The sequence below is a fragment of the Aythya marila genome, assembly GCF_965140915.1.
Source record: "Aythya marila genome assembly, chromosome: 3".
In the NCBI taxonomy this organism is placed as follows: domain Eukaryota; kingdom Metazoa; phylum Chordata; class Aves; order Anseriformes; family Anatidae; genus Aythya; species Aythya marila.
The window spans coordinates 55,145,091-55,166,994 of NC_139044.1; the positions used below are offsets into that span (position 1 = coordinate 55,145,091).

The following is a 21,904-nucleotide window of genomic DNA, read 5'->3' on the forward strand; positions in this document are numbered from 1 at the left end:
TTTTTTTTTTTGCTGTTTGGCTTGTTACAGAATCTTCTGTGATACTCTCAACTTTTAACCATTAATATGAACGATTTTCATTCCATTTATAACTTTAAAAATAAAACCTGTTATAACTTTAGGTCTATTTTTCCTTTTTATTTATTTCTTGATTTAGTTGGCTTAAGAGAAAATATGCTGGAAAATATTTCCTTTATTTAAATGGGTTATATAAATCAGATTTGGTTTGTGGTAGAAGTAACATTTGGTGAATTATACTATAGGGAATGAAAAATTTCAGTCAGTGGTCTTTGTCAAGAAGAAAGGACCTGTTCTTAGTGTATTTTTGGAACTTCAGAGAAAAACATGATGTGCTAAAGCTACTGATTTTAAATGTGAACATGGTTATTTAGGTTTGGTAACTGAATATTTAACATAAAAGTCTCTACAGAGCATTTTATCTCATCCTTTAAAAAAATGAAAAAAATCAGATACAAATATTTCTGCACTCGGAGCAATATTCCTTTTCTCCTCACATCCCTGGAGATAATGAAATGCTATGACATTGCTAACTCTGATTTAGAAGCAATCTTGCAGGGTATAGTATTTCTTAAAGTTTTAATGCCTGGACTCATGTGACTTGCATACAAACCTCAGTTGTAATGCAAAATAATAAAAGGCTATTACTAGTTGTTTAAATTACATCTTGCTAACCAAAATATTTGTAGTGGTAGAACTTTGTGTGTCGGTGAAGCTTTGGGTGCATTATTTTTTCCATGAAAGAACAGATTTGCCTCAAACCAGTCTTGCAATTTATTTATATTTAAATTGACTCATTTTAGATATGGATTTAGATATAAAGAGCTGGCATTGCTTTGGCATGATGCGTGCCAATTAGGTTTTGGGTTTTGTTTTTTTAAATCTGAAGTAGCCTGTAGGATGCCAGTCTGCTTGTCCAGCGAGTGCTTAGGCTGGGATAAGAGAGCTCTGGTGATGCTGTGAGGAGGCAGTGCAGGAAAAGAGGATGCCATTTCAGGTACAACTCTGTCAGCACTTAGCAAAACCCAAGCCTGTGAGGTTAGTGTAAACGTGCCTCTTAAGACTGTTGGAAGGATGACCAGTTCACTGAATTGCTGCTACTTAACCTTGCTTCTTTTGTGAAAGATAAGGTTTAAACTCTTTTTGTTGTTGTTGTGCTTCTCCTTGTCTTATGCTCCTAGTTGCTTTATTTATAACAATGTGTTGTACACTTCTGATATGTAGTGTGGGCAGGATCTTCAGTCCTCTCTCTTTCTTTCTTTTATTTTTTGATAAGTAAAGGAGCCTCAGGAAGTGCTGTGTCTGTGAAGCTTAGCTCTGTTTTTCAACAAAATGCAAAGGCTTCTGGTTTAGTGCATTCCACTGAGTAGTTATCTTTAATCTAAAATACAGGGGAAAAGTATTAAAACTTTATTTTGTGTATTCTGTGCAAAAGACTGGCAATTATGCAGAAGCGCAGGGGGGGAAACGAGAGTAAGAAAATAAAATCCTTCTAGGACACTGGATATGGTATCCTTAGGCCCTTATGACTTTATCTAGGATTTCATTTTATAGCTAAGCTCACTCACATAGTGCTTGAGTGCCTCTGAAAATGGCAATTCAACTCATCCATCCTTCCTGGATGACTGGCACTCATTTCATCATCGTGCTGTGACATTGAAAAATAGCAGGAAACAAATGTGTGAGTTTTTTGTTTGTTTGTTTGTTTTTTGCATTTTAGCAAGAGTTAGGCTTTACATTTGGTCATTTAGCAGGGCGAACACAAAATGTTTCTTGTTGGAAGCTCAGTGCCTGCTGTCTGGGAGCAGTTTACTTGCATAGGTTTTGATATCCAGAGAATCCAGTGGAAAATCACCTGAAAGTTTGTTCTTCAGGAACTTGTGGTTATCACACACGAGACATTTCCCTTTGTTTTGGCCCGGTTTTCATTTGTGTTCATAAGTACTTAGGATTAAACTGATGGTTTAATTAGAAAATCACATAACAGGAAATAATAAGAAATAATAAGGAAGTAATATGAAGCATAACAGGAAAAACAAGTGTTCTACATGAGCTGTTTAAAACAAATTGAGATCTTGTACCCCTAATAGAATTTATTAATTGGTAGTTTTTTACTATGGAAACCAGACCTTTAGCAGCATGCAAAAACAGAATTAAAGTACAGATACATTTCTAGCTTCTCAAGTAATTAGTCAGTGAGCAGAAATCGAAAAAAAGAAAGCCTCTGTTTGCTGCGTGGTTGGAAGACTTGCTTTTTCTAAGTTTGTCTTTCAAGGATATGTCATATATGCATTGGCTTTCCATAAAGAAGCTGGTAAGACTTAGGCTCTTGATGTAGTTAGTTAGATATTTCCCGTTTTCTTACTACCTTGCTTTGAAATTTCTGTCCAACAGCTGATGCAATCAGTATCTTAAAATTGTTTAGTACAAACAAAGCTCCTTCTCTAAATAACAAAATAAAATTTAATTGCCCTTGTAGGAGCTTCAATAACCACATCTGTTTTGTAGAAGCCTCTTTTTGCGTTATGCATTTTCTGTCCCAGCTTTGAAGTTTGACAGTGGTTCATTAGAGTTGATTCATGTAGCAATGAAAATTGGGAGATCACACAAGGGTATTACTTTGATTGTTGCATATCTGCTACAATAGATTGCTAAGACCTTTACTTGTAGAGGGAGCTTGTGGTTTATCTTACACAATGTCATAAACTACAGTGCTTGCTTAGCTTCATCTAAACCTCTCCATCAAAATTCAGCCAGTGTAGATCTGTTTCCAATGGTAATGCACTAAATGGAATGAGTGAGGCTAACAGTTCCATTGAACACTTGCTGGTTTGAGCAAGGGAGAGAGAGGTTTCTGTACATCTTTTACCTTAGGAAATTGCTCAGGTGTTTTGACATCAGTGTTAAAGACCAAACTGTGTCAGGTTTTCACATGAACTTTCAAGACTGGTTGTTGAGTTTTTGCAGTTCAGGATAGCATTTAGCTAACTTTATTTTTCACTGGTTTTGAGAGAACTTCTAAAGTATCTAATTTATTAGGCTTAAAGATCATGCTGTTCTGTAATCTGCACAATTTCATCATATTGATCTTTTTTTAAAGTAGTAACTTCTAAGTGCTGGTAAAGTCTGGGATGCTTGTATGCACCATATAATTACGGATACTCTGTATGTATGCCCACTTAAAAAATGATTGTTAATTAGAATTAAAATTAAGTGGAGTTGCCCCCAAGCATTATAACAAATACAGAAAAACTAAGGTCCGTCTGTTATCTTAAAGTATAGAATAAGTGGTAAAGCATTCAAGCAAGGCTAAATGCTTTTGTCTGAAACTATTCAATAAAACATACAATTTTATGATTACGGTATAATATTTTGGGGATTTTACAGGAGATAAAATTCTCTCTATTCCTTTCTTTCCTGCTGTCATTCAGTCTTTTGTTAGCTATTGTTTTTTTCCATAGTCCTTACATGTTTGGAATGCTGATACCAAATTTCCTGGCTTTGGAATTATGCAAGTATTAGAGGAGTGATATTTGTTGTGCTATTTTATCAAACAAGTTTTTGAATTTTATTAACCATTCTGAAGTCAAGAAGGGTATGATAGATTGCCCAGAAAAGTTGTAGAGTCACCCTCCTTGGAGATCTTCGAAAGCTGCTTGGACGTGATCCTGAGCAACCTGCTCTAGGTGGCCCTGCCTGAGCAGGGGGCTGGACCAGATGGCCTCCAGAGGTACCTCCCAACCTCAACCAATCTGTGATTCTGTGATATTCCAAATAGTTCAAAGCACAAAGAAGAATGAAATAAATCAAATTTCTAAGCACATTTCAAATCCCATTGAATATAGTCTGTCTCTTCCTTAATCTTTCAAAAATTCAGATAGGAATTTTAAAGGCTGTATAAAAGTATCAGGCAGATGGAAGAAACTAATGCAGAACTTCTCTAGCTAATCTTGTTAGGCACTTCATGTAACATTAGTTAGACTAATCTGTACTCAAATTGCATTACATTTTCTGTGTACCAAGAGCATACTTATGAGGAATCAACCATAAGCTGGTTAATGCACAGCATGTTGTTTCTAACTGTATTTTTTTTTTCTTGTCAGATGTTTCTGAAGAGTTTTTTCACCTTAACTTTAAAATAAGGTCCTTTCAAAGAGGTAGTTGTAGGATTCTGGAATTTCTGGGTTGAGGGTGAAAACATGAGCATCCCAAAAAATACTGACTGAGGAGCTGCTACCATGAAATGTTTTGATAAATCTTAAATTTACAAAAATGTTCATGTTTTTCCTCACTTTTAGAAGTTACAGTGCAGAGATGCAATAAAATTAACTCTGCTTTAGATGCGGCAGTCTTTAAGATTGTTTTGGTATTTTCTGTAGTAAATTAATTTGGCAATCTTCTTATGTCTGCGTTTGATTTTACTTCTTACCGTCTTGACCACGAACAACACTGTCCGTACAAAAATGATTTTTCATATAGAAATGTGCTGTTCTCGTTGCATAGAGTAAACTGAGAGGACAGAGAGGAGAGAGAGGAAAGATGGGCTTCCCAACACCTATTAGCTAGTTTGTCAGCACAAATGCAGCCTTCATAGCACAGGTGTGTAACATCATCCAGCCATCTCACAGGGAGTGTCCCTCTACAGCTGGGTTCATGGGTTCTGTCAGGACCCTGAGTGCACCAACAGGCCCTAATGGTCCTGACCAGCGTCACCTGGGGTCTCTCCTCCACCCCCATGGGCTCAGGAGGTCTACTGAAGTTCAGCCTTAGGGCCTTAAGTCCCTGTTGAGCTGTTGCAGAGTCTGGCTCAACCACAGCCATGCTTTTGCTGGCCGTGGAGCCGCCTGATCCAGACCTCAGCCCACAAACTGACTGGCTGGCTTCATTTCGGCCCAACTTCATCACTGTGGTCCTGCCTGAAAACCACTGGGCCTGATCCAAACCCTGGTGGAAAACAATTAAAAAGACAGAAGCCTACAACCCTAGAACAGTGAAATTACTTCACTCTGATAATTCCCTCTGTCCCATTTGTCATCCTTTGTTGGGGGGACAGCCTTCAAGGTTCTTGCTGTACCCTCGTGTTTCACCCATCCTCACATCTTTCCCTGTCTCCCTGTGCTGTGGTCTACATGCACGTCTTTGGCTGCTGTCTTTGAACTGGTAACTTGTCATTAGAAAACTAGATTATAAGGCGTTTCTGCTGTTCTAGTCCAGAGTCTGGATTTGTCTTTGATCTATCTATATAGGCACTCTGTTGCCATCTGTAAATTGAAAGAGATGAATGTTTCAAAAAAGGCAGCAGTCAGAATGAAAAGCTTACTGGCTGCTGCTGAAATTAAGGTCTTCTTTCTCAATCCAAGCTTCTGTCTCCTAGTTTTGGTATGTACTTCTGTTTCTCCTGCCTTATGCTAACATTGGTGCTCTGGAGACTTTTCCAAGAGCATATGTGATTTGTCAGACAGACATCAACAAAATGGAACAGTTTTCTTACATTTTAGTAAACTGACTTGGCTCACAAAAGAACATGACAAAGATTTATGTTGACATCAGGTCAGAAGCACTGGACTGAGTGACTTGGAGCAGTGATGCAGTGGAGGTGAAAGGAAGGGGAAGTTGAGAGAAGCCATAAATAAGAGTGGGAGGGCAAGCAAACCCCTTGGGTTAATTTAAGGAAAGCAACAGGGTCTCATTTAGAAGTTAGCTTTTAACATGTGGAACTGAACTTAGTGCAAGTTTTTTTTCTTGGCATTGGACAGCACCCACACATCAATATTTATTAGTAAAGTAAGTAGGCAATACCTGTCAAAACAGAAATTCAATTGCTGATGGAGGAAAATGAGCAGTTGGTAATTTTTTGCTTGATGGTACATGGTCCTACTATACTTACTATATTATGCTTTTCCTGTGGAGCACATATTTTTTAATGTCTGCTGCAAAGAGTTTTTTGTCTGTGAAAAGCTTGACATATAGTACCCTATTATTGGTCTCACCAAACAAGCTTATAGATCTCTCTCTATTTTTTAAACTAGTATAATTGTGATGGTACATCTTTACATAAAATCTATGTTTTCATTGTTTTTTGTCTGCCAACTTGGTAAATAATAAATAAGATCTCAGGTCAGCAAGTTTCTCAGGGGTATAGAGCCTTGTCTCTTTCTATTCTGTAGGAGTGGCTATATATATATATATTTTTTTTTATTATTATTATTTTTTTTTTTTGTAACTATGGAGTTTCTCTCCAAGTTAGACAGCCTAAGTATCCATTATTTGTACTGGATAGAGTTGTCATTTATTATATCTCCCCATCAGTGAATAACAATGACTGTCAGTGAACTGTTCAGAAAAGCCTTTATCTTTCCAGGACAGGTCTGAAGCAGGTTTCTTTTGTTTTTCCATTTTCTAGTGAAAGAGCTCAAAAATTGTAGGATTCCCAGTGTGCGCACACTTCAATACAGTTACTACGTGTATTTTTCTGCTCATCTTGGTAGCCACAGGGAGCGTGCTTATGCAGTTAAGAGGGTTGCTGGGTGATAAGAATTACTTTTGTTGTTCTTCTGCATCCTTCATTCGCGGGCACGATACTTGATAATTATCTCTTAAATGCCAGCGTGTTTTTATTTTTATCTAGCTGTGACAGACTAGTCTTCCAGCAGATTTTATTTCCCTCCTACACTCATGCAAACTTTCACATGATGCTTCAAAAAAGGAGCTGAGAAGCCAGGCAAAACCCAGGGATGATCTGTACAAAGCCTTAATTAATTAAAAACCTTATTAAATAAATTGAAACTTTAGGATGTATTACTCGTTGCTATGTGCAAACCAAGCATGGTTCTCTGAGGAAGTCATTTCTACAATACCATTTGTAGTGGGATCTCTGGCCACAAAATATGTCCTAAAAATGTATTTTCTGGGATGGCCCCTATCTGTACTTGTTCTGTGCTATCACTACAAATACTGATTAAGGCTAATTGTTTTCCTGAGTCTAAGATATAAAGTGAGGATGTTAGTTCATGTCTAGTGGTTACCAAGAGATGAGGTTAAAAGATTTGTCTGTACTTGCTGTGCTGATGTGGGGGACAGGGATTTGTTTTCATGCTGCTTTGTCACTGATGGTGCTGCCAGCAGGGGACCGACGGTGTTTGGAAATTCTGAAATTTGCTGTCAGGAAATATCTGCTAATATTTACTTGGAAAAAACATATCTGAAAACACCGTCCAGAAAGAAATTTTCAATAATATATGAGGAAAGCTTTAATCCCTAATGGGATACAAACTCAACTGAAGCAAATTAATTAAGGAATTTGAGCAAATACTCAAAATGATGCTTTTTTTTTGTGTATAGTGTTTGGCCGTTCTGAAAGTAGAATGATAGATAATTTAAATAGCTTAAATAAATTGCTTAAAATAACATTGAACTTAATGTACCAGTACAAATGCATTTGTTATATGAATATGCAAATACAAGTTCTATACATGCAAGTGCATTTCTACAGATGTATTGATAGTTTTGAGCTAAAATCCAAATTTTTAATTTGTAGCTGTTTTAATGGATTTACTTTTTAATAGCCTCCCCCCCCCCCAAAAAAAAAAAGAAAAAAAAAAAAAGAAAAAATGCTTAGTCAAAGGGAACGTACTTAGCTGTACTTTTCTCACCCTCCAAAGTCTGGGGCAGAAAGTCCATATGAACTTGTCTTCCCAGAGATGTCTGTGATCTCTTATTATCTGTCTTCATATTCATTCACAGAAAAAAGGGCTACACAGGGTGCTGTCAAATGCAGAAAGCGAATGATGTATACTCTTTCTGTTTCTTTGAATTTACCTGAATTGGGAAAATTAATTGGGCCTTTCTAAAAGGTAGATGTCATTGTCTGCAGGCCCATGTAATATTATAGGGCCTGTTGCTATTTAGGTCAGACTAGACTGAATGCTCCTGTCTGGGCTTCCTATCCGAATCTCTGTACAGGCTGTTTTTTCAGTTTGAATTAATTTCTGAACTCATGGAGCATTGTTTGGTTATTACTGCCAAAGATCACATCTTCAATCCTTTTTAGCGGGCATGAAGTACAGAAACAATTCCAAGCTGAAGTTAATAAATTTCAAGGTTTTATACCCTGGAAACACTTTTAGGAGAAGCAGATTACTTTACAGTTGCATATGGTGAAGAGTGTGCAGAGCTTTGTGAATGTTTTCTCTTTGGAGATGGACTGTGATTCAGCAAGGCACAGACGTTTTCATCTATTTTTTCCTGTAGTGAAAGCATCATTTTCCAGCAATGCAAGGTTTTCACAGTATTTCAGTATAGGAATTGGTTCTTTCTACCAATTCCATATGAAGTTACTGTTAAAACAAAACACCTTACTATTCAGATGGCCCTTCAGTTTCTGCTCTGTGCGTATCGCTGAGAAGTTGAGATGTAAGCTGTGTAGGTTGACAATGCTGCTATTTTTGCACTGGTGTCTAAACCGTATTGCACCTACCATGCTACCCTCAGATTACCTCCCGGGTGCCTTTCACACACATACAGCTCTTGTTTGGTCAACAAACTTCAGCACAGTTGCAGTTTCTTTGGTATGTGTAATGAATAATGCAGTAGAAGAATAAGAGCACTGTGCTATATTTAGCATTCATTAATGTACATGCTCCCCCTAATCCTTTTAAAAATACGTTCTTGCAGCATATTTGTACTCTTGTCTGAGCGTATTACAGTAGTTTTGATTTCAATGATCCTTTGTGGCAAGAAACGAAATGAGCAGTAGGGTGTTTGTGTGCTGTGAAAGCTTCCTTTTGGTTGTTCATTCTGACTGGCTTCTCTGAGGGTAAGGGAACAAGGCCTACATCTAGCAGCTGTCTTGCTGCTGCTTCCCTTAGCACTGGTTTCGTGGATCTGGCTCTTGGAAACAGATTTCTGAGAAGTGTGCATTTTCAAGTGTGTTCCCAAGTATCTAAACAATCTATCCTGTCTATGAATTCCCCCCATCCCCCTTCTTAATTTTAATGCCCAGTTGTCTGTTTAATATTTTGTTGCCAGTAATATTACATTCATGTAGGGTGAAAGGGTGGTCCACCACAGGGTGGACCACATGATGTGCCATGTAATGTATTTGGGCTTGTATCCATTAAACCCAATGTACTATGAAGCATCCAAGCGCATTTAATGGGATGGTGCAGTAAGATAAATGCTTGGTACGTGGTAGCTGATGGGATGGGGAGGGAAAGGAAGCGCTTTTCCTATCAGCTGAAGTGATGGGCAGTGAAGTTGACATTGTCATCACTTGCTCAGAGTTAACATCCCACTGAGGATAACATGCAGTGCAGAAGCTGGCACGTCTGAATCATCGTTTAAGGCGGCAAACAGAAAGAGGGAAGACGATGATAATTAAACTTGATTGATACCTGGAAACTGGAGACAAAGCCCTCAGGCCCAGAGCTTGTTGGTGTTAGGCTTGTGTCATTTTTAGGCTTATGTTATGACTCCTCATGCAGACATCAGAAATACATGAAGCAATCTGTGTGTTGTGTCCCTTCTGCTTAACAGAGGCGCTAAGAAGAGAGTGTTCATTCTGCATTTTCTGAGATGATCCTACAGTGCTTATTGTATGACCCAGTGTAACTGGTGGTGTACTGTGTAATATCTAAGTTTTCATATGCCCACATTCCTTTTGCACAACCATAAAGAGATGTTTATATTTATACATTGCATAGATTCTGATGTTGCTGTCTGCTCTGTTTTTACTACATGTGAAATACAGAGGAAAATTGATAAAACTGTTATATAATTTTAAAACCTGTAATTATATTGCAAATCTGGTAACTATAGAGCCTGTGCTGGTAAAGGGCTGTGGATGCTGCCCTAGACCAGCTGGATTATTTGTTTCCAGGTGTGTTGCAGTGCACTCTCATTACATTTACCTTACTTTGCAAATGAGTAAACAAGCTTATTAAGCTGCAAGAAATGGATTAAGAGAATTAGCAGGCTTTGGGACACCACCCTGGTGTTATAATATTGATACATAACAAGACTGTTATAGGAATGTGCCACAGGTGTTAAGATCTTGAACACCTTCTTTTTGATGAACTAGATTTAATTACATTTTTAGTTTGTATTATTTCATCATGTTATCTGCTTTACTCTTCATGGCTGAATATTTTCAGTCTACTTCCTGTCCCTTCTTCCCCTCCCTCTCTTTGCATATTGAATTCATGCAAGTTGGCAGTAAATATATTAGCTCATAATATCCTGTAATAAAAACATTTTCTTATGTAAATGCATGTATTGCATATTAGGAAGATTATTGCTATGCTGTTTCAACCTGTATTATACTGAACAGATTATGAGAACTTTCAGAAGTGTCAAGAACAGAAAGAGAAATGTCAGCTTTCTTAAATGTTCCAAAGAAAGCAATATATCTGTGTGAGAAAGTGAATTCTTGATATGCATTTATGATGGTAAACAGTTGTTGAGAACAAGTTGCATTATTTGTTATTGATTGTTTAATCTTTTTTCTTTTTCCAGTTGTCCGTATTTATCAGAGAAGATTACACCTGCTATACCTGCAATTGGTGGGATTCTTTTCTTTTTCGTGATGGGGACCCTGCTGCGTACTAGTTTCAGTGATCCTGGTGTCCTCCCACGCGCAACACCAGATGAAGCAGCAGATCTAGAGAGACAAATAGGTAACAATGAAGGTCTGTTGTCTCTTCGCTTTCCTCCCGAGGGTGTATGTGCTGTGTGAAGGTAGCGTGCTGCTCTCCTCCTGGGAAGAGTTACTCCTATCTTGCCACAGTAATTATCCTGGAGTTGCCATGTCTGATGACACTGCAGTGATTCCTGTGGAAAGATGGTTGATCAGCTCTTAACTAAGAAAGGCAGTAAACAAAATACTGAACCTGGAGAGTGATAGTTCTTACTGTAAATACTTTTCAGCAGGTATGGTGGAAGTTTCCCTGTAATGCACAAGTGAATACTTTTTAAAGTGTTTTTGGCAAGCCAGCTGATATTGCAAAGGTTGTGAAGTTGTGCATCTTTTAAAGTAATGTACCATCAGAGTTTAACAGAATTTAATTATTTATATTGTGAAAGGGTCAGATAAGTCTCTGTATTAATATACAGTGTTATAAGTTGATGTAATCTTGGGAAGGTTGTACTTCAGTATCTGTGTAAAGCCTGCACAATTAAAGGACAGTGAACTAGATTTTGATCAGCCTCATTTATCAAGAGAATTGACAACTAAATTCTAGTTGTGGAATTCCTACAGGTACACTAAATAGCATGAATATGCTACCTAGATAAGAAAACACAGGGTAAGTTTGCAGAGCTGCTTCATAGAACAGTTTGCTTATTTTTGTAGTAGACTACTAAAGGTTACTAATGGCTACTATATCTCCTTTGAAATGGTAGCCATTGGAAATCATACAATCTGAAGTCATTTCAGAGGAACTCTTACTCATAATTGAAAAGACAGGTAACAGGTGTATGCAAGCACAGGAGTACCACCTGTGGGGTCCCTGATACAGTATTTAGTGCAATCTTAGACTTTGTATACCATGACAAATAACTGAAGGCAGGTAAAGCAAAAGAGTGGACTAAGTCTGTTGCATCTATAGTGTGTGAATTTGAACGGTTTGCTTTCAGACAAGTTTTTGTCTCATTCTCTAGACTAATTGTCCTCCACAACACACTGGTGAAAATGTGTGAGGGGCAAAGTCATTGGTTTGGACTTGTACCATGATTTGGCATAGAGCTCATCTGGTGCATATGTGTAGCAGAAGTTCTGGTTTTGTTTCTTCAGAAATCAAACATGGTTTGTACACACCAAAATCAACACTGAACCATGCTGGTAAGTGAGGAATGACAAGGGAACTCATGTCAACACAGCAAATGTTCACATCAGTATGGCATTAGTTTCCTTAGACTCAGCTGATAAGAGTGCAGGCATGATGTAGGCATCCTGAAGCTATGCATTGCACTTAAGAATTTTACCTTTGCTATGGATTATTTTAAGAAGTAGAATTTCAAAATAAAGTGATGAATTTATTGGTGGTCGCTACAGTGAGATCATTTTCTTTCACCGGATTTGGAAGGTGCTGAACTCAGCTGCTACAGTCTGCTAAGCCATAGGATAGAAAGGGGTTTGTATAATAAACAGCATTTTGTGTACTTCAATGAAGTGAAGCCAATGCTTTTGCAACATACTAGGTACAGCAGCTATTTTTTACTTGCTCCTTGTATTCTATGGGTAGGTTTGAGGCTTTTGGGGGGTTGAACTTCGTGAGAAGAAATGTTTCCCCTATGGGTTTGTGAAGTCTGATGTGCAGTTCACCAATTTTTTTAGATCCAGTATAGCTTTTTAAAAACAGAGTGTTCTGTTGGCATTCATATTTCAGTAAGACAATCTGTATTGTTTTTATTCATTGCTTGAAGTAATTGTGCAGAACCCAGAGCCAGCTGACGTTGCCATGACAGGAAGAAGGTGACATCTAGCCAGATGGAGAAGAATTTGTGCCTACTCTAATGTGAGGTCATTGTAAGGAAAAGTCAGAATGTAGCTGTGTGTGAAGAATTTGGTATTTGGTGAGGAAAGTTATCTTAACTCTGGTTAAAGTAAGAATAACCCTTCTGTTGCTTACCCTTCTGAGAAGAGTGTGCTGTGTAAAATAAAATGGTCCTCAGTTTAGAAGAGAAAGGCAGGTTTGGTGCTTTGAATTGAGCCACCTACACTGATGACTGAGAGTTCAGCTATAGAAAATCATAGCTGTAATTCTTTAAACTGTTTCAAAACTAATGAAATAAAATTCTCCCAGACAACAGGTTTTTACACCTTCATTTAAGAGGAATAGAGAGGAGAGTAAGAAAAGCTGGGAAGAACAGTGGTATCCATTTAGGCACTGTCACTTCCTAAGGTGCTTTTGCTTTTCTGTGTCTTTCTTTGAATTTCTTGAAACGGTTAAGGAAAATGAAATTAAAATCCATTAATGAAGGTGCTACTGAAATTTACTCTCTGATTATCTACCTGCAATAATAATGATGGTGCAGATGAGGGAAAAAAAATTGTTCTGAACAAAAACTTGTATAGCCTGTTCATTTTATGTAAAGCAGCCAGGCTTTCTCATGGAAATGCACCTTTTCTGTAACTACATATAAAGGTAATAATGATAGTGGTCTGTTAAAAGAGATTGCAAGCAAGCTGTTGAAGTGTAGCTATTAGCATTTAGCTATCTTGCTGTGACAGGTATTTTTTTCACTACTATACCCAGCTACTTGGTGAAATGCAGGGGCATTCTGGAGCTCATGTTTTAAATATGCTTTTATTAAGGGATTGCCCCAATTGAAGCACAGCAAATGAATTCTTCAGGTTTTATATCCAGTATTCATATATGTAATACTTAATTGAATCTATGGTTTTGAAACGGCTGTGGTGTAATAGTCACTTTAGGGTTTTTATGATGTTCAATTTAATTCTCTGTTTTTATAGAGCAGCAGGAATATAAACAAGCTTATGAATACCAACTGGGTGTGTTCTTGTCCCCGTTTGAAGGATCAGGTATTTTGAATGCTTGCTAGTTGGCACAGAAAGTGTCTTAGATGCATTTTCTTAATCCACTGGTTATAAAGATGCAAAAAAGAATCCAAAAGGAGGAGATACATGTTCTTTGAATAGTAAAACCCTGGAGAGATAAGGCAGAAGGCAGCACTGTAACAATGTGCTTCTTGTTATGAGGGCCTTGACACAGAAACAAGTTACCACAGGTTGTTCCAAGAAGTGCTTTGGCTGGCTGGGAGAGTTGGTTGGTGTCCCTCTGCTCCAGATGAAGGAAAGCGGTGACCGCACCCAGGATTTTTTATTCAGATACTGTGCAAACAAAACCCTAGCTTTTCTATCACACAGGCAAATAAAGCAGCTAGTTGCTAGTGCTCCGGGCGTTATTCAAACTCGGAAGATTCCTGGAGATCTCCATTGCTTCAGGGTTTGATTTAAATTTGGTTCCTTACAACAGCATTCCTAGCTATTGATAGCTTTTGTTTCCTTTGGGCTTTATTCACATACTTTCACTGGTCTCTGTTTACGGAGTTCCCCCAGACACAGGGCTGGGATTGTTTCCCAGATAATTATAAAAGTTTAATTTATTACTTTCTTTTATTCTGGAGGGCAGTGAGGGAAGGAGCTTCTTAGCATTCCTCTAGTTTAGAGGGCTGGCACCTTCCCATCCTAAATTGTTTCCTGTGCTGCTGACAACTTTAACGGTTTCAGAAATTCGCTATAAAAATGTTGATTCCTGTTACTCATTGAAAAAGCTTCTGTGTGAACTTAATATGGGTGCAACACTACAGTAAGGCACACTAGCTGCCTCCAGTCACAACAGTACATTTAACATGTAAAAGTTTAAAACTTTTAAAGACTGTTTTAACTTGCTTGAACCTAAAAAAAAAACCATCATACACATACGTGTATTTCATGGTTGTTTGGAAAAGGTCTGTAGTATGTCTGTGAGGGCCTTTTACTTCCAGACCTTTGCTCCTGGCATCCACCATCAGGTGTCAGCTGCTGGGTGGGGGGAGCTGTGCTCATTCCCAGTGTTGGCAGAGAACACCTGCACAGACTGGTAGGGACTATGGGGCTGAACTGGGGAAGCTTGCGACCTGCAGCAACTTGCTCGTCTGTCTCAGCACAGTGTTTTTGTGGGTTTTATGTATGTGCTTGTCAAAATGAAAAGCGAAAAGTGAATTTTTCCGGGCTGGATTAGACATGTATGTTGGAGAGCAGTGGTGGCTGGTTCTAACAGGCTTTAGTAAAAATAGAGATCCAAAACAATGTCACGGAATTAATTATTATATTTACAAAAGATATTCTTGATGGGTTCAAATTCAGGTTGGACAGATGATCTCTAGCCCACTTACCTTAATATCATTTGGGGACTACTTGATTTATAAACAATGTTTATTAATAATTTTTATTTCTTTCTGTAATTTCCTTCAGTCCACAGGGCTATTAAAATAACTGATAAGCGATTCCTTCATGGCACGATCTATGCCTTGACAGTAGGGTAGGCTGAGGGCATGCTTTACCAGTGGGTTTTGGTTCCTGTTTGTGGAGCATCCCATGCTTTCTGGTGCTGAGCCCTTTTTGTAGCTCTCTTCTGCCTCTTATTCCTGTTGCATCTGTTAGGCACATCCACCCTGAGATCTGCTCTCTTTCTTCTATTTCTGCTCAGCCCTGCTTCTATGACTCACCTCCTCTTTTGTGTTGAGGTAGTGGGAAGCAGAGCCAGGTTCCTTGCCCCAAGTGCTCACTGGCAGCAGTCTCCAGTGAACCCACTTCTCATCGAATGTGGCATCCTTGGCTTCTCTGGAGTGGTGGAGTACTTCTGTGCTCTACAGTAAAGAAATATGAAAGTTAACTCTGTAGCTTGTAACAAGCTGCTGCTGCAGATATATGAATTATGACCCTCCTTGTGCCCTGTCTGCCAAGATTTGTACAGAAAAAGTTGTGTGCCAAGCTCAAAGGCTTCAGCCTGTGCCATGTTTCAGCTCCTTTCTTAAAAGTCTCTATGACAGCGGTATTAACGTGTTTGCTGTTCATCTGAGTTTCTGAAGTAGTTGAATCATCTAACTCAAGCATCTGCAAACTTCACAATAAAAACCATACCTTAGAGTACAAAAACTTACCAAGTCTTTTGTTGTTGATGTTAAATGTTTAAAAATACAGAAAAAAATATAATGAAGTATTCATTTGATAGTTTTTCCTAATCAGTGTTGCTGTCTAGTTTCATTTAAGCTCTCTCATGGAATCTTTTTCCTAGAATAAGGTCCCAGCTTTAATCCAAAATACAGGCAGCAGTTCCTGTTCAGATAATTGTTTATTTCCCCTGTGTTCAAAGACACATTCATCTATGTCAGGAAACAGATCATTTCAAATAAGCGGCTGACAATAATAATTTCTGCCTCACAGAAAGTGACTGTCAGATACAGAGATTTAGATAGCAAAATGAAAAGTATAAATTTGGTGATTTTTTTTTTTTCTAGCATCCAGGATAATATTAAAAAGTTGATTAGGGGACTCAAGATGTTTCCGTGTGGGGGTGTTTCAGAACTTGCTTTTAAATTTGCTTTAAAAAAATATGGTAGCACAAAACTTGCTTCACAGGCACAGACCACTGAGCTGATCAAAAACATGGTCTTTTCTTTAGCAGCAAAACTGGTGGTCTTCCAAAAAGGGCCAACAGAGTCTTGAAATGAGGAACTATACTGACAGCAAGTGTGGAGTCTGGGGCTCAAGTTCCCAAACATGAGGGCTTATGGCAAATCTTATGGAGAATAATAAGTTTGATAATTTTAATGAATCCTTCTGCAAAAGGAATTGCATAAAATTAAGAATATCCCCAAAGTGAAAGAGAGCTCTGTTATTGAAAAATATTTTCATAACTATTATATTGATATATTATTTTAAATGCAAACCAGCAAGCTATGCTCATATAGAGAGATGGGTTGGGAAGAGTAGTCAGAGGCCATTCTGGCTGTACTACTGTTATCTTCTACAATATTTGTATTTATTTGCATTGGATGAGTAATGCAGATAAATAAAAAGATGGCCAAAATAGTACAAAAAGTACTTATATCAGAAATGGAGACAATTTCAAAGATGAGTCAAAATTTTACTACAGGCACGAGCCTGTAGTAAAAGTGTCAGAAAGTCAAAAGTAGGGAAAGAAATGTTTGTTAAAACTAGCTAGGAACATTAGGAGATGACAGGATGGCCTCCGTTAGAGGAAGAAAGAAGCTGAATGCATGCTAGATAATTTGGAAATGAGAGATTACCAGAGGGGAATCTGAAGTATTCAACACTGCTTTGATCTCAGGAGAGAAACTGCACAGCCTGCTGATAGGAAATGCAGGTCAGTGAGGAAAATAGTAGTTAAGAGGGTTAAAAAAAAAAAAAAAGGCAAAACAAATTATCTACTATGCTGTATGTATATCTGTCTATTAGATATTGTACTATATGGGTATCTATTATATTTCTGGAAACTGTTTAATCTCTGGAAAGACAGGGTAAACTGAAATGATAAAGCTCTAAGAATTGGGGCTGCAGTGGGGTTGTGGCCATTTAAGGCTTGAAATGAGCAGCATAGTATTTCAAGAAAAGTCAATTGTAACTGAAACAATGCCCTTCGTTGAGGGAGTAACTGTCTTAGTGGAAAAGAAGAAGCAGATAAGCTAGATTTTGACTGTAACAGAGCTCTTGATATGGTCCTGCATAGGATTTTTTCTATGCAGATTTTGGAAATAAGGTCTAGATGAAGTTACAACAAAGTCAGTGAGCACCTTTCCAAAAATATACTCTCAGTGGCAAACAGTAAGTGATAAAGTATGATGTTGCAGAGACTGATTATGGGCTCAAGAAAAAGGGAATATGCTTGACTCTGAAGATGATGCTGGGCTGGGGGGATTTGTAAGTGATTGATTGATTTTTTTATACTCTAAATAGTCTTAGCAAATGTAACGAACAAGTAAAGAATGTATGATTAGAAATGCAAATCAAATACAAAAAGGATTCTAGCTAGTGAATGGTAGAGTAAAAGGGGACGTGAGTTTTATCCACAATCAGATTGTGATTCCATGATAAAAAGGGAAAATTGTTTGGTGATGCATGAGAAGAATAATCATATATAAACCAGGAGAGGTACCATTCTGCACTACTTAGTCATAATGAAGGCTCAGTTCACTGTCCATTTTTTTTACCTGATGTGTAGATGCTCAAGAGGAAGACAGCAAGAAAGAGAAACAAAGAAAACATGACCTGTGAGGAAATATTTAAGAATATGTTTGTATTTGTTTGGCCTAGGAGTGGAAAGAAGCATAGGTCTTAAAACAGTGTATATTTTTCTCATAATATAGAACAGAAGCAACTAGGTGCATGAGATTCGTATAATGCAAAATCAGTGGAGATAATGTAGTTATTTACTATTAAAGTGCCATAATCTTAGTCAAATGCAGCAGGACCTATTAATATTTTTTTTTTCCAAATGAGAAACTAAACTTGTTTACATAGTATTTTTACTTAATTATAATTTTCATGAAAAAAACTTTTATGGTGTTGCCTTGGAAAAGAAAACAATTGTATTTTTTTCACGGTGTTTATAAGCGTGGGTTCTGTGATCCCATAACATACTGTATTGAGAAGGGCTGTTGTATCTATGGGAACATGAAACCAGGAGCAGCCCTACATGACCAGATCAGTAGTCCATCTCGCCTGATGTGTGATCTGTGATAGTGACAAGTGACGTGAACTGAACGAATTGAGGAGCCCTGCTGTACCCTCATTGCTCCCCATAACCTACAGATTAGGGACTTCTGGAGTTAAGGGTTGTATATATATATTTATTTTTTTAATAGGGTTTTGTTCTTTATTAATTTGTCTTTTTTTTTTTTCTGAAGTTGATGAAACTTGGAATGCTATTTAGATTTTGAGTTTGCAAGTTAGACAAGAAGTACTGCTGCTTCTTTTTAAGTGCTGCCTGATTATTTCATTTGACACCAAGTAATTCTTTTCCTGACGTTGAACAGTTGCTCCTGTGCTTTTTCTTTTTCTATTTTACATCTTCAATCAGTCATCTCTTCTCAAGCCTGAGAATGCATTATTTGTGTAATCTTCTCTGGTACGAAAGCTGTTCCACACATTTGATCTTTTCCAATTTTTCTGTTTTATTTCTTTTTTATTGCTTCTATATCACTTAAGATGCAGGAAGCAGGATTCTGTAAGTCTTCAGTATAAAAAAGCATTGTGCATTAGTATAACACCAGCCCATCATATTTTCTACCGTTCATTGCTTTTTAACCACACTTGAGTATTGAGCAGCTTTTCTTTTGTAATGGCCACAGTAGTTCCAAGATACATTTTTATAGCGTAATAAATAGATTTGTTTAGTCCTGTGTGCATTACATTGCATTATCAACACTGAATTTCACAAATCTTTATCACTTGGAATTTCATAACCTCTTTGCAGTCATAATTTTTGTCATTTGTGATTCATTTAGTGTGGAGTGGTCTTCAAAAATTGAAAAAAAAAATGTTTCTAAGATATATACTTCTAAATATGAAGGTGTGAAAGAATAACCAAACCCATCGGAATGGGTTTTACAGATGGGAAATCATTTGTACACTTGATGCATGTAAGATTTAACAATTCTTCTACAATATTTGTATTTATTTGCATCAGATGAGTGGTGCAGATAAATAAAAAGATGGCCACTTTGATTTTTCCTTCCTTTCTTTCCTTAAAAAAGCCCATATATAATGAGAAATACTTGGGAATTTTCTTCAGGGTAACTGTCTTTAACTTATGTGTATCCTCGCAATTTATTCTGTAGAAGCAGTTTGGTTTCTGCTCACTTTCTTTCTTGTCCTTCCAAAAGCCCCAAACTCAATATGTTAGCTACATCAGCATGCCATCTCTGAGGGTTCCTTTTGTTTTGTCTCTCTCGTTTTCATTGATGCTTAAGACTGCATTTGAGACTTCTCCGCAGTTCCCTCTCCTGTCTTTCATTTGTTTTGAAATGCACAGTCTGATTTCCTTAGAGCCTTGTAAAATTAAATCTGTGTGGCCACCACAACATAGGCATTTCAGAGAATTGCACAATAGCCTAAAGAAATACTGCTTATGAGTGCGACTTGCTTATGTTTTCCCCTTTCTCCCAAGATGGGATACCAGCTTAACTGTCATGCCTGATATTGCATGCTTTAAACAACATTCATAAAATAAATCTAATAAAACTGCACTGTACATTAAGCAAGTCTTTCAGAACGCTCTTGGACTCAATGCTTCTTTCCCTCAGCAAATCACTGAAGATTACATTTACTTCTGGGAGTGAGAATACATTTCACATAATTTTAGACCTAAAGAAGGTGATGCAGTACAGCTCTTCAGAAAATAACATGTAGCGTTTTCCAAAGTCAAGGCAGTAAGTCTTTTATCTAAAGTCGGGAGCAGTACTTGGTCAGTATTTCTTGTTGCCTATCAGATGAAGAATTATGTGAAGAATGCAGTTAGCAGCTGCTAGTGGCTGTCTAAGCCAGGTTCCCAGTATTGTTTGTCCCTGAGATTACTGTCTGGAAACAGACAAATGTTATTTCAGTTCTTTTCACTTTGTAAAATGACTCTTCCTCTTGAACCTCCAATTGTTGAATACGTAGCTTAAATTCAACAGAGAATGTTCAACATGGTTCAACACAGAGAAGACATTTCTTAGAGGAATTTTATATTTTTGCAGATTTTTGATTTGTTGTTGTTCTTCAGATGTTGTAGGTCATACACAAAGGTTTCTCATTGCCTTCTGTTTTCCTCAGTAGGAAACATTACAAATATTCATAGGTACTAATTTTTCTAATGATAAAAGATTGAAATTGCCACTTTACAGTTAACAGTAAACCTTGCATTGGTATGTTTGTATCAAGAAAATGTGGAGAGACCTTTTAGAGCGTGAGTGTATGTTCCTAAGATCTTAGGAAAATTGACCAAAATAGCAAATGTTTGAGTGGAAGGGTCCTGTATGTATACAAAATTCCAGCTTCTGTCTCTCATCTAAACAGCACCTCACATTAGTAATTAGTCTTACAGTTTGAGAGAAGTATGTGGAGTATGTTATATATTAGAAGGTTTTGGGACTGCTGTCTCCATTAAATACATGAAGCAAGTTTCTTGCAGCACTTCAGGTACCTTGGTCCTACAAGGATATGGATCGTGTCCTTTGTGTGTGTGTGTGTTGTTTTTTTTTGTTTGTTTGTTTGTTTTTTCCCTAAAATAAAAACGATGGAGCCCCATCTAGTGCATCAACATTTAATGCTGCTAGATAAGTTTTATAAAATTTATCACAGCAAAGTACCATGGAGGATGGAAGGCAATTCCATTAGTGGGAGAATTTTACCCTTCTTGTAAAATAGCTTGCCTAACTGCATCAGTAGTGGATTGGAAGAGAAAAATGTAAAAAGCAGTGGTCAAACGGAGGTTTATTTGGGGAAGGTGATTCTGTGAAGGTTAATCTCATTATACATTAAAGGGACCACGTATATTAAAAGATTTGCCTGTGTTAGAACACAAGTATGAGCAGTCCAACTGAAGATTAATTACAGTCTGAAAATCATTGTGAGACGAGGACAAGGCATGTTTTGCACACGCAAGGTAGATAAATCTGATTAAATCCAAACACATTTGACTTTGCCCGGTTGTTGTTTCCAGAAAAAAAAAAAAAAAAAAGTTAATAAACAGAATGACTGAGTCTTTCAGGTTTGATTGTGCAATTTAGGATCGTGGGGAAAATTCTGACTCCATGGAAAATCAGCAAGACTGTTTTCATTAATTTAATTTGCATCAGCTTTTGCACTTGGATTTTCAGATTAATTTGCCTCAGTTAGAGAGCTGGGATTGGCTGTCTCTGTGAACTTGAACTTCATGGCACAGGTTAGGAAGGAAATCCTCTTAGAAAACCAGCATTGTAAGTGTAACAGACTGGCCAGTAGTCTCCCTTTTGCACCAGAGGAAAGGAAAGTTGCCTTTGAGATTCTGCCAGAGCACATTTTAAAATAAAGTAAATACAGGGGACTTTCTGAACTTCTGAAAGTTTTTTGTTTGTTTGTTTGTTTGTTTTTTTAGTTGCTGTGGATTTTTTATGAATAAATGATTCATGAGGGGGAAACAGCGAATTCACCTAGACTGTGATTTGAAAGTCATTTCCAAGTAACATTCTCTGAGAGAAAAAAAAAACAGTTAGTGTTATTTCACAAAATTCAGTGCATTAGGATTTCTAAACACTATTGAAAGCTGCAATTGTATACCTCAGTTTGACTCTCAAAGTATCAAATGGAAAACATTGCTTTATCAATGAACTAGTAGTCATG

General features: G+C 37.4%; 1 protein-coding gene across 4 annotated transcripts in view; it reads left to right on the top strand.

The window, feature by feature from the left end:
• Positions 1–21,904, top strand: part of ZDHHC14 (zDHHC palmitoyltransferase 14) — a 109,055-nt gene that overhangs the window by 48,086 nt on the left and 39,065 nt on the right. For 2 of the 4 annotated variants that reach the window (XM_082756596.1, XM_082756598.1), the window contains exon 2: positions 10,531–10,703. In XM_082756596.1, the coding sequence (XP_082612722.1) occupies positions 10,531–10,703 (173 nt within the window). The remainder of the gene's footprint in view (positions 1–10,530; positions 10,704–21,904) is intronic. The other 2 variants (XM_082756597.1, XM_082756599.1) reach the window with 1 other exon arrangement.